This window comes from Syngnathus acus, chromosome 11 (genome assembly GCF_901709675.1).
Source record: "Syngnathus acus chromosome 11, fSynAcu1.2, whole genome shotgun sequence".
Taxonomy (NCBI): domain Eukaryota; kingdom Metazoa; phylum Chordata; class Actinopteri; order Syngnathiformes; family Syngnathidae; genus Syngnathus; species Syngnathus acus.
The window spans coordinates 1,088,628-1,101,548 of record NC_051096.1 but is presented as its reverse complement, the minus strand read 5'-3'; the positions used below and the strand labels follow the sequence as shown (position 1 = coordinate 1,101,548).

The window sequence follows — 12,921 nt, the reverse complement described above, 5'->3', positions numbered from 1 at the left end:
TCAATAACTAATCACACAGTTACCCCTCTTTTTACGTTTTATTAAATGTCTGGCTAAACTAAAAGCGCCCATTGAATTTGCCTGTCAAAGAAAAACACTAGCGCCGTTTAGTGGCTACACTGCACATGGCACCAGTTTGTTTTGGTGGCTCAAACAGGTTTTGCCTTCATTTTTTGACATGCACAAAACATGACTGCACAGCCCCAGACATGACATGGAAATAAATATACATTTGTGTGCACAAGAAGTACTTTTCCGAGCGCACAAATAGGTATTTTGGTAGTTTTCTGTGCGCATAAATAAGTCTTTCTTATATTTTTGTGGTATTGTGTGTGCACAAATTAATGTTTAGTATGCACAAATTAGTATTTTGTGTTTACCCCCCCCCCCATGTCATGTACAGACACAACAGTCCCAATGACCAACAAAAGCAGAAAACACTCATACACACACACACAAGTTGTGAGCACAAGGATTTGTTCAGATGAAGTGTAGGCACATGCGGGTGCTTTTCTACATCTTGCAGATTGTTTAAAAAAAAGACAGCACTTCTGGTTTCTTTTGAATAGGGGAACACGTGCACATAGAAGTGAAGCCCATTGCAGCGGTGTGGCACAGTGATCCGCTCCCTGACTGCCAGCTTTGCTTTGGCATGCCCCTCGCAAGGGGGCACACAAGATGGCAGCATTCCAAGCCCTTTGGAGACCCGAGTGAAAGTGGCTTTCTGGGCTATTGTCATCTCGACGGCGGGGGAGCTACGGTTGGCGTTCACGTCTCGTCACACACTTTGACAGGCTCGTCGTCATCGCCGCTGCCGCCACTGATGGACTGACCATCCTTGCTCAAAGCGCCGGTCTGCTTGGAGGTCTTGCGCTTAGAATCGCGACTGGCTTGCTGCAATTAGAAAGAAAGTTCAGAACCTGCACACAGAGATTAGCTTCAAAGTTATCTTTAAAAGGTTGAATGTTAATTCAATCATTCAAAACCACTGTGGTAATGTGAACAAAATGTGGCGTATTGGAAAGCCTTACTTCACTGAAGGAGCGTCTGGGTATCCTATGGTGGTTGCAGCCCACGCTAGCGGTGTTGGTGAGAGTCTGCTTCCCGCACTGGGTGCCCGTGGTCACCATTCTCTTCTCACGCAGACCTGCCTCGAACGCCTTACCTGCTGACAACAATTAACTGCTAGCTGAACAGAGGAAAATGTCTTGCTCCATTTAGCAGCATTTACTGCAGGGGTCTCAAACTCCAGTCCTCGGGGGCCGAATTCCTACATGTTTTCCAAGTTTCCCTCGTTAAACACACCTGATTCAAATGATCAGTTCATCCTCACGTTCTGCAGGAGCCTGATAATTGAATCAGGTGTATTTAACGAGGGAAACTTGGAAAACATGTAGGAATGCGGCCCCCGAGGACTGGAGTTTCAGACCCCTGATTTACTGTAAAGTATTTTTTGCCTGCATGATAAACACCTTGGTTCAAAAAATGAATATAGACAGCAGGCTATATCGCTACTTAGTTAGTTTAGTTAGTTAGTTTATTGTTTAGCACATATTATTATAACAAATAACAGTGCAAGGAGGGAGACGAAGCCTAGGGCTTGTAAGGAGCTCCACTCCTGTATAAACAAAGTGCACAACAAACAAAGTGCTGTGTCATCAAATATCATTCAAGTGTTTAAGAAAATAAATATATATATAAATGAATAAACAAAAGCATAACTAGCTAAATATTAATTCGTCATATTTATATATGCATATATACGAATGTGTATGTATACATACATAAACAAATACACTATACAAAATGAGAAACAAGAGAAACAAATTAGACACTTAGCGATGTTGAAGCAATCAAAAAGACACCAGGTAAGAAATAGCTAAGAGGGAGCAGAAGAACTGCAAACAGAAAATAACAAAACAAGGAAGAATCAGGGTATAAATAGTGGTTTAAGTTGATGTTCTTAGTATGGATCAGCTGAGTGCGGTGGAGTAATTTTGGACTGGTAGGATCATGAGTGGAGAAGGTGGTGTTTCAGGTGCTTTCTAAAAGCAACCTGTGAAGATATGGATCGGATATGGATTGGTAGCTCATTCCAGAGTGAGGGCCCTCTAAAATGGATATTATATTGATGGCGTGATGTTCGACAGGACGGTGGGTGGAGATTGTCCCCCTGTCTTGTTGGATAAGAATGAAAATCAGATACAAATGCGAAGAAATTATGAAAAGTGGCTGGAAGACAGTGTTTCCTATATATATATATTTATGGATGAGTAGACAGGTTTGATGAATATTTACTTTATCAATTGGCAGTAATGAATAATTTCTAAACAATGGTGCCGATGGTTCATATCTATTTGAGAAAGAGATCATTTTTAGGAACTTCTTTTGTATGATGAGTAATTTGTTGAGGTATGTTGGATATGTAGCTGCCCAGACTATGTTGCAGTAATTGAGGAAAGGAAACAGGAAGCTATAATACAGAGTGAGATGAGCAGAAGGATGGACCAAGGGACAAACTTTTCGTAAAATACCTAGCGTTTTCATGGATCTTTTGCAAACCAAATCAATGTGTTCAGACCAGTTTAAGTGTTTATCTATTATAACTCCTAGGAATTTAGTGCTAGTAACTTGATGGATTTCGTTATTATTTATGTAAATTTTGGTCTGTTCTTTGGGGTAAGATTTATTTATATTGCAGAAGATCATGAAGTTAAATTTTTTTATATTGAGTGACAACTTATTTATTTTGAACCATTTTGTAACAGCGTGCAACTCAGTATTCACACTTGCAATGAGGAAATTAAAATCCTCGTGGGTGGCAATGAGGTTGGTATCATCCGCAAATAACAAAGGAAGAAAATTTGAACAAGACATGGAAAAATCATTTATGTACACCAAAAATAATAGAGGACCCAATATTGAGCCCTGCGGGACCCCAAATAGTATTTTAGATCTGTTGGAAGAACAACCATTTATATATACATATTGTTCTCTGTTGGCGAGATAGTTTGTGAACCATTTCAGGGCAGAATCGTTCACTCCATATCTCTCTAGCTTAGTGATAAGGATCTTATGGTCGACAGTATCAAATGCTTTGCTTAAATCTAGAAAGACACCAAGAGCGAATTTCTTATTGTCAAGAGCTGTTGAGATGTGGTTGACAAGCTGAAGCAGTGCATGCTCAGTAGAAAACTTTTTGCGGAAACCGTATTAATGTTTATAGAGAATATTGTTTGTTTCTAGGTGCTTTGCCAATCTTGAGTAAACCATTTTTTCTAGAATCTTGGAGAAGCAAGGAAGAACGGATATAGGTCGATAATTACCATATTCATTTGTCTCACCAGCTTTGAAGATAGGAATGATTTTAGCAATTTTTAATTCTTGGGGTACAATGCCAAATTTTAAAGATAAGGAGAAAATGTGTGTTAGTGGAATTATTATTGAATGAATGATTTTCTTAATAAGTATGCTTCTGATCTCATCATGGCCAGGGGCCGAGTTTTTCAAGCTCATGACGATGTTGTAAACTTCCTCAACACTAGGAGGGTCAAGAATGGAGAGTGAAGGAAACTGCCCTTTAATAAGGCAACAGGGGCTTGTATCAGAGGTTGAGAAGCTAGATGCCAAGGTAGCGCCAACATTTACAAAGAAATCATTGAAACCATTAGAAATATCTATTGGGTTTGAATGAGCTCTATTCTTCCCCAGCATCTCACTTGGGGTAGATGTTTTTGATTTTTTGCGATGTAATAAATGGTTGATAAGATTCCATGTTGTTTTGATGTCACCGGAGGCTTGTGTAAATTTATCAGCATAGTAAGTTTGTTTGGTTTTCCTTAGTAATACTGTAAATTTGTTTTTATATTTCTTGTATGTTTCTATATTTATAGGGGTGGGATTTGCAATAGATTTTCTATAGTTTATTTTTTTTACGTAAAGATTTTTTTAGTTCATCCGTTATCCATGGTTTCCCCTTAGAGTTATTTTTACGACTAGAAGTTAAAGGAAAGGAGGACTCTAATGCATTTGTGAGTATTGTTAGAAAGGAGTGATAGGCTTTGTTGACATCTTGCAACAGGATAACCTCATCCCATGACACAGAGCTGATGATAGATATAAAAGATACCATGTTTTTCTCAGTAAATTTGCGGAATTTCATTTGATCACCAATATGATCTTTGATTTCAGGACTACTATCATTGTGGATGAAATGGAAGACAGGAAGATGGTCGGATACATCACAGATCAAAAGGCCAGATGTTATCTTGTAGTCTAGAGAATTAAATAGGATATTGTCTATGAGAGTGGCCGTTGAGCTTGTGATCCTGGAGGGTTTGTTGATAAGAGGGAAAAAGTTACTGGAATATAATGTATTAAGGAAGTCTGCTGTATGTGACTGCTTAGTTCCAAGCAAATTAATATTATAGTCACCAAGTAAGACACACAATTTGTTTTCTTTGTTTATGATTTCTAGAGTAGAGTCGAGGGCTTCATTGAAGGTGATTTTATCCGAGTCTGGTGGTCTATATATACATCCAATTATCACATTTATGTTGTTTATAAGTGAGCAAGATGAGAGTTCTATAAACACAGATTCTGCTACTTACCTTCCTCATCCACATCTACCTGCCACAAGCTCAATAAACCATTTAATTGGCTGAAAGCATAAAAGTAGTACAGCCTGACTCGCTAAAAATGTCTTAAAATGATGACCAGCAAACAGTTGGAAGGCCCTATACAGCTAACGGGGCCCAGGTTGCACGCCACTGCTTTCCACAAGAGGTTAAAAGCGGTGTTTTTATAACAGAAAAAAAGACGACATTCTTACTAGTGGCAACCGGCAGAGGGGCCTCCACGTCGGTGTTGGTGAGCCACGTCGACTCGGTGTCCCTAGTCCAGCTCTCGTGGTACCTGGGCTCGATTATCGCATCCGCCCTGCTCCCCCCGCAGCCCATCATCCGCCACAGGTGCGCCCAAGGCGGCCTGGGCCTACTCACGTCCTTGCGCGCTTCATGACGACGTCGCGGACGTGCTCGTCCGCCGTCCGTGGGAGGGTGTGCTCACTTCTGCTACTGGGTTTGCTGCTGCAGCGGTGATGCTGGTCCCTCGGATAACATCGGCTGACCCGCCTGACCACACGCCGTGCGTCATCCGAGCGAGGAGGGAGAGGGGCGGGGCTGAGTTAACCCGGTGATGCTGATTTGCTGAACTAGTCAATATCGTCACAGTCATCGCCGTTGTCATCGGTTTACTGGACAAAACATTCGGGACGCCTAACCAAGAGAAATTTATCATTATTATTATTATATTATTTGCGACACCCTACAAAGCTAATGCGCAGAATAATTTGGTACAACCTAGAAAGCTACTTATATTTAGTCCATATTATTACGTACACCGCACAAAGTTCATGCTTGAAACAATTTATTAGACACACCCAATAAAAATAATACTCTGGTCAAGTTATTCAGTACATCGCACAACAATAATGCCTGGGCTAATTTATTAGGTACAGGTGATATATTAAATATAAGAATCAAGTCCTAAGATTAAAAAAATAAAATAAATGACTGTTAATTACAAATATTTAAATGCCATGAAATGGTAAATTAGAACAAAAATTTCTTCCTTGAGAGAACAATAAAAACTTACTTCATTTTAGTATTTTTGTCTTGTGACTTTCAGCTTGGAAATATTAAAAAAAAAAATCAAATTGAGCAGTCAGATTTACATGCCAGTAATTGTTTTCACATTTATTACTATTTTGCTTTCTTTTTAAATATGTTGACATTTCTATGAGAGCGACATTACAGTAGCCACGCAAACTATGAGTGATCAAATATACAGAATCAAGTTAGCACAGTTACCAAATATATTGCTTTCACTGGGGCACGATGATCAACATCTAACTGTAAACAAACACACTAAGAACGCACGTCACTGTCAAATAAAATCTTCACTGACTCATTAGAGGCTTAAAATAAATACTTTATCATGTACATCTCCATTTGTGTCTCTTTAGGATGTTCTCGATGAAGCCACGATATCAACGCAGGATTAACGACATCTTTGGATGGCGGGAGGGCACGTTGGGAAGGTTGCACAGCCACTGTTTGGTCACTTTTAATTGATGCCCCTTGGTTTTGATACGTGGAACAGAGCGGCAACCAAAGTTAGACAATGATGAACAGCGGAAAGAGGAAGCAAACCAGGGCGGGAATGTAAAATGGGCACGACGGCGCCTTCTAAACTTTGAAGTCGAGCAGGTTGCAGTCGATCTTGTAGTAAACGTATGGGTAGTACTCCTGCTGGCTCAGGTTCAGACCGGGGATGTCCATGGAGGCCTGCGAGGGACAATTAAAAACAAGAAAAAGAATGCTAAAACTGCGAGACCGGCAATTGACCCAAAATGGCGACGAGGCGGTTGCGTTCACGTCGATGATGGCAGCGCTGCTGTCCAGGTGCTTGTAGAGGTCGTACAGAACCTCCCGCAGCTTCTTCATGTTCTTCTTGTTAGGCTGCAGCAGCATGGCCTGGAAGTTCACTGGAAGACCGTACCTGGAAGAACAATGCAAGCAACGTCCCATTCGCAGTGCCGATTAGTATTTTGTTAATATTAAAATCATTTTTATTGACAGTGTATTAACAGAGACAAACAACATATGCAAATGTATGTATATATCAGTGACGTGCGGTGAGGTTCATGACTGGGGAGGCACTGACGTCACTGTCCGGCACCTAACCGTGTCACATAAAAAGTTGGGGAACGCTGCTCTAGTGTGGCTTATTCATTATTTAATTTGAACTATTTTAATTAAAATCTCATATCAGCAGTTTTCACACATAAACACTCAATAAAGCACACGAAATCAAAAACTTGTTTTCGATCGTGCGTACCACTCCGTTCCGAAGTCCCGTTGTCCGAATCAAACCTTCTAACTCCGGAATTGGTCTTCCTTTACTGATGACCTCCTGCTTCGACCGAAAATCCATAGTTGAAAATCGTTTGGATATGTAATTTCTCCATTGTAAAACGAAATGTAAAAACGGAAGAAAAAACGGAAAAAAAAACAAATGTAAAACGAAACAAATGGATGACTGCTCCTCAGTTATTCACTGTAAATTTGAACTGGAGATCTCTTATTATACAGGTAGGCGCATGAAGCATCCCGGGATCACTAGCACCCCCTGCCATAAGGCCGGAGAACCTTTTTTCGTAGCCTCCGTAAGATCTCTTTTCAAAGCCGTTTTGTTCATCTAAAGCACTGGTGTCAAACTCAAGGCCCGGGGGCCAGATACAGCCCGCCACATCATTTTATGTGGGCCGCGAAGACGAATTGTGCATCAAATGAGTGTGTCATTATTAGAATTGCAAATTGTCTTCACTTTTAATATCTTTTTTTCTAAATATTTGACCAGTTTTTACTCGTCTGATTTGAAAATGAGTTATTTGTCAGTTTGTTTTGTAGCTTTTACTGTATATAATATGAGGTGCTCATACATTTATTTGGGTTGACAGTCATAATGGCCCTCCGAAAGAAGCTATGGTTACAATGCGGCCCGCGAAAAAAATGAGTTTGACAGCCCTGATCTAAAGAAACACGACGTTACAGACAGATGACAAAAAACCCAAGATATTATATACACCAGCTTAACTACAGAAATTAATTAATATAGCCACAGTGTTTGATTACTTAAACAGCGACATAAAGACAGAGAGCAGTTCAGTGTAACTGCATAGCCTGTCAACATAGGCAGCCGTGTGATTACGCAATCCTCAGAGGAGGCTAGACAGGACGTTGGCTCCTCCGAACGAATCGTCTTCGGTTTTAAAAATAACTATAAAAATTCAGCGATTTTGGTTCAAAATGATACAAAATTACTGAAATTAAAAGGAAAATGACTATAATAAAAACAATTGAATTAGTTTTTCCCCTTTTCATGACGGCAGGGGAGGCCTCCTCTGACCGTACGTCCCTGGTATATATGTATGTAGAATATGTAAAAATATATTTATTTTAAAGATATTTTAAAAATGTATACAATTGTACTTGAATGCATTACATATTTTTAATCATGACTTTATAAAAGCTAAAGTGTCCTATTTTTTGATATTGAAAAATTAAGTTCCTATTTTTGACAGGCTGACCTCAGGACCGACTCCACGAACACGCGCAGTGCTTTGATGTGGATCCACGCGATGAAGGCCTCGCTGAAGTTGACTTTGAGCCACCGCACCAGTGGACCCTAAAATGGAGGACACCGGTGAAGCGCAGCAAGGAGCGAGAGCGTGCGTGCACGCGCGGGCGAGCGCCAAACACACAAATTGCTTCTTTTTGTCGGTGGACAGGCGCGTCATCTCCTCCTTGTCGGCCTTCATCTCCTCCTCGTTATACTGGAAGTCACGCACGGTAAACCTGAACATGACGCACGGCAGTTTGTCAGCCACTGAGGCAGCAGTCTCGTCAGAACGGGAATCTTGGAAAAAAGCATGTTTACTTATTTTCCCTGGCCTTGTGCTTGAAGTCGTCCACGGCCTTGCGGAAGAGCGTGACGCTGAACAGGCCGCTGTCGTTGTCCTCAAAGAGCAACCTGCGGACAGATGAGCTGCTTAGCGCGGCAATGCATGTCGGGGCTCCGCCAACGGCAGGCGCTTGACGCTGGCACGCATCTGAAAGGCGGACGGCCTACTTGGTGGAACGCGGCACCACCATCTCCGCCAGGGTCTCGTATGTCTTCTGCCAGTCCACGAAGCTTGTTCTGATCGCGGCACAAAAAAAAGCAGTTTCAAGCTTTTTCAGCACCTTTTTGCAGGGCTGATTTTCACGTTTGAGTTGTGCACAAATTAGAAAAAAATTAAGTTTGCAGTTTGGGAGAAACATAATTCTTGCAAGATCTGCAAAAAAAAAAAAAAGAAATGAGGAAACTAAAATATAGCAGTATGTTAGCAAAGACCACAACAACCTTGTCTGATCAAAGTCTGCTAGCTTAATGCTGAAACAATATGCAAAGAAAGCACCACAGGCTGCCTCACAAAATTGCCGTCGTAACCCATTAAGCTCGAGATGATTGAACACAAATGATACGGCTACACGTGTAGACAAACGAGACTCACACACTGCAATAAAATGTGCACCTACTTGGGAACAACCACCAGCATGGTGACCAGGTACTCCGAGTCCAGCACAAAGTCGTCTTTTTTCACAATGTCGGCCAGACTTCTGGTCAGCAGGCTCCCCCTGGTAGACATCACAAGCACTTTACGGTCAAGTTGGCAAAGGCAAACAAACTTCCCAAACAAAGACTCACGCGTTCTTCCTCTCCAGGTTCTGCAGGTTCCCCTTCAGGTTGTTGTAGGCCGACGCTCGGGCCTTCAGGTCGTTGTCGATCTGTGTCGCTTGCTGGCAAATCACGAGAAATATAAAGGAAGAGGAAAAATCTAGGAACGACGTGGCGATGTTCTCCAACCCACCTTGGAGACGATCTCGGAAATATTCTTCAGCGACTGCTTGATGGGATACTTGGCCATGTCCCACTGGAATCGCGTGATGTACGTGACCAGGTCCACTGCTCAAAGACAACGAGTCAACACTGGCGAGTGCTTTGCAAAGAACACGCAAGGACGGGTTTGCTGTGTCTTACGTCCGTTGGCCAGCAAGTTCTCCTGCACTTTGTCTCGGCTGTCCTCTAGGACGTCGGCCATGTACTGAGCCACCTTCTTTACCACACTACGTTCACACACAAAAAAAGAGAATGGTAAAAATAATAATGTTCTTAAGCTTAAACATTAAAGATACAAAAAATACATGTGTTGTTATGCAAATAAAGTGTATCTAAAAAAATATTTTTTTCTGCTATTCCTTTATTACTTCTTTATTATGTTTCATGTCTTTGGATGTTTATCTTCACAGCATTTCCACGTCGTTATCGGTAGTCATCTTAACAATTTCAGGCCTTCGCTCGGATTAGTTTTTGTCACCTTTCCACAAACATGTCCAGCTTGGCCAGCTCGTCCGAGAGACCCACCAGGACGTCCAGCGTGCCCACCTGTCACAGACACCAGAATCGGAACTTCAGCTCTACAGATGCCTCGGCTACGTTAGCATCGCTCTCATATGGCTATGTGTATTTTTTGGGGGACTGCACGAGTTCATTTGGTTCACCTTGAGATCGGGTATGTTGAACTTTGTGTTGGTGGAGAGGTTGTTGGTGCGCGTGGTGGCCACCATAAGCTTGTCCCACGTTTGCTGACACGTCTTCTCACCCGGCGCTGAGATCAACCAGAATTCCGTCATGGCTGCTGTGCTGCTGGGCTTCGAGGAGGCTTCAACTAATGCAGGAGGAGCACTGTAGTGGTTGGGGGGGGGGGGGGGGGGTGGGGGGGGGGACAAAACATGTTTTTTTTAATCAACTGGTATTTAAAATTGTATCTTTTTTCAAAATCTGTTTATTGGCCAACAACAAGAAACAACAGCTGATGCATAACAGCTGCAAATCACTGCATACTACTCCCATAACAATGTAAACCATGAAATGAGCACTATTATAGGTAGGTAGCTTTCATTTGATTATCGGATGGCAATCGCTTTTGCAATTGTACCTAATTTTACGTCCTCTTGTGAGCAATTTTAAATCCTCACGACATGACTTTGTTCCTCTTTTCACTTCTATTATTTCTCGTTACATTCAACCTCTGCAGCATGGTGATGACGTCAGAGAAGTGCAATTGTCATATGACAGTCATGCAGATATGAAGACATGTACAGGTCCTCGACGTATGTTAGAAACAAAAATAGTCCAAAACAAACACATTGAAACGATACGTAACCAATATGTGCTCGGTACTGTTAGCATTTAGCCGTGTCACGACGATTATCAATTGGTTCGTCGCCGTCCTTACCGAAACGTTTACAGGCTTCACCGTTCTTGACTCGGTGAGATTCAGTCAAACAGTCGCAGATTTCCATTCATATCACAGAAAATGATAAAATATGACTGATAATTGCGGCGTTGCGACTCAGAGGTCCTTCTACTCAGCCTAGCTAGCATCTCCGGTCAGCTGATTAACGGAGATGATTTGCACATGCGCACATGTCACTGTGCTGCCTTCAGGGACCGAAATGGCTTGGTGAATTTAATAGCTATGTCAAAGAGAGGAACACTACATATTTGCATTCAATTACGCAGACAATGAAGCTTTGCAATGTTGACGCAAGTGCAATTGGCCAGCTCAGTGGCCTAGTGGTAGAGTGTCCGCCCTGAGACTGGAAGGTTGTGGGTTCAGACCCCGGCCGGGTCATACCAAAGACTATAAAAATGGGACCCATTGCCTCCCTGCTTGGCACTCATTAAGCATTGAGGATTGGAATTGGGGGGTTAGATCACCAACTGATTCCCGGGATGGATTAAAATCACACGGGGATGGGTTAAATGCAGAGGACTGATTTCACCACACCCAGATGTGTGTGTGACGATCATTGGGACTTTAACTTAACTTTAACTTAACTAATTGTGTCTAAGATACAATAATATTTTGTTCCAGCAGCGTTTAAAAAAAAAAAAAAACATCCAAGTTTATCGTTTTGACCGCCAGCGAGTTCGACTCGGCAGTGACGCCCCTGGTGAGACTGAAGCATTGCAACACAGTAAGCCTCCTCACTTTTAGCGTATATTTATTTATTTATTTATTTATTTATTTATTTATTTATGTACAGTCAAACATCGGTTTTCGACCACAATCCGTTCCAGAAGGCGGTTCGAGAAGCGAATTGTTCGAATTCCGAATTTATTTTTCCCATTACAAATGATGGAAAAAACTTTAATCCGTTCCAAGACTAAAAAAAAACGCCTTTTTTAAGCATTTTTTCATTTGCGCATTTTTGTCCGATCGTGCAACTGCAGCGCACCGCCAAACGCGCAATCGTAGCATATAATTTTTTGTTCGAATTCCGATTTATTCGAGAACCGGGACGTTCGAAAACCGAGGTTTGACTGTATTTATGTATAAAAAAAAAAGGAGAACACTAATTATCACTAAGATGTTTCATTTTAAATCTATAATTTATAATAAAGTTTGATAAAGGAAATTTTTAGTAACAACATTTTTATAAATTATCACTGAAATATTTCATTTTAAATCTATAATTTACCAATTTTGAAAATGGAAATTTTCAGTCATAAAATACCATTGAAATTAGAACAATTAAAAGATTGTAACCATGGACAGAATCATACCTCCTCACCCCTCTCCTTTACAGATCTTCAGGTGAGGAGTCACCTCAGAAAGATCAAGGCAGGGAATGCCCCGGGCCCAGACGGCATCTGTGGGAGACTGCTCAGGGACTGTGCGGACCAACTGAGTGATGTGGTCAGGTACCTGTTCAACCTGAGCCTGAGCCTGAACAAGGTCCCAGGACTGTGGAAGACCTCCTGCGTGGTCCCTGTACCGAAGGTGCCGCGCCCCAAGGAGCCTAACCACTTCAGGCCTATTGCCTTGACTTCCCACCTGATGAAGACTATGGAGAGGATCATCCTGGGTCACCTGCGTTCACTACTGGGAGCTGTTAGAATAATTAGTTTTGCAGAAGCGCTGGTCGGCCTGAACCGGAGGTCTCATATCTTCGCTCAAGGCAACATATCTGTTAGAAAAATGTATATATATGTTATCATGCGTTCTCTAATCAATGCTTTACCGCAATATTACTGCAATATATGCTTGCTGTTTTGCCTTGCTGTTTTTATGATGTACCACAGAAGAGAAAAGGTACGGCTGGGCCAGGAGAGAGGTCAGACAGGACGCAGCTGACAACTCAGCAAAAAGAAGACATCTACCGAGACAGTTCCTTCTTAACAAAGACCACTTTGTTAGACAACATGCCTCATTGCTGTCTTGCACCTCAGATGAACCTACAAGTGACC

General features: G+C 41.8%; 2 protein-coding genes and 1 long non-coding RNA gene across 5 annotated transcripts in view; 1 reads left to right on the top strand and 2 right to left on the bottom strand.

The window, feature by feature from the left end:
* LOC119130476 overlaps nt 1–12,629 on the top strand; it is a 58,332-nt gene extending 45,703 nt beyond the window's left edge. Inside the window, exon 3 of the long non-coding RNA XR_005099436.1 lies at nt 12,571–12,629. This is a non-coding gene — a long non-coding RNA (uncharacterized LOC119130476). The remainder of the gene's footprint in view (nt 1–12,570) is intronic.
* Nucleotides 20–5,179, bottom strand: si:ch211-215i13.3 (brain and acute leukemia cytoplasmic protein). 2 transcript variants are annotated; one of them, XM_037264272.1, is made up of 3 exons: nt 4,832–5,179; nt 1,032–1,168; nt 20–894 (listed from the first exon to the last, which is right to left on the bottom strand). In XM_037264272.1, the coding sequence occupies exons 1-3, from the start codon at nt 4,959–4,961 to the stop codon at nt 769–771; spliced, it is 393 nt and encodes a 130-aa protein (XP_037120167.1). In that variant the 5' UTR covers nt 4,962–5,179; the 3' UTR covers nt 20–768. The 2 variants fall into 2 exon arrangements, with proteins under 2 accessions (XP_037120167.1, XP_037120168.1); XM_037264273.1 differs by having other exon boundaries at nt 1,032–1,165.
* atp6v1c1b (ATPase H+ transporting V1 subunit C1b) lies at nt 5,411–11,093 on the bottom strand. Of its 2 annotated transcripts, none has more exons than XM_037264099.1 (13): nt 10,904–11,093; nt 10,167–10,350; nt 9,983–10,050; nt 9,646–9,731; nt 9,476–9,570; nt 9,313–9,404; nt 9,144–9,242; nt 8,695–8,763; nt 8,503–8,595; nt 8,327–8,420; nt 8,153–8,250; nt 6,438–6,561; nt 5,411–6,347 (listed from the first exon to the last, which is right to left on the bottom strand). In XM_037264099.1, the coding sequence occupies exons 2-13, from the start codon at nt 10,296–10,298 to the stop codon at nt 6,249–6,251; spliced, it is 1,149 nt and encodes a 382-aa protein (XP_037119994.1). In that variant the 5' UTR covers nt 10,299–10,350; nt 10,904–11,093; the 3' UTR covers nt 5,411–6,248. The 2 variants fall into 2 exon arrangements, with proteins under 2 accessions (XP_037119994.1, XP_037119995.1); XM_037264100.1 differs by lacking the exon at nt 10,904–11,093 and adding an exon at nt 10,604–10,713.
* Nucleotides 12,630–12,921: the final 292 nt, after the last annotated feature.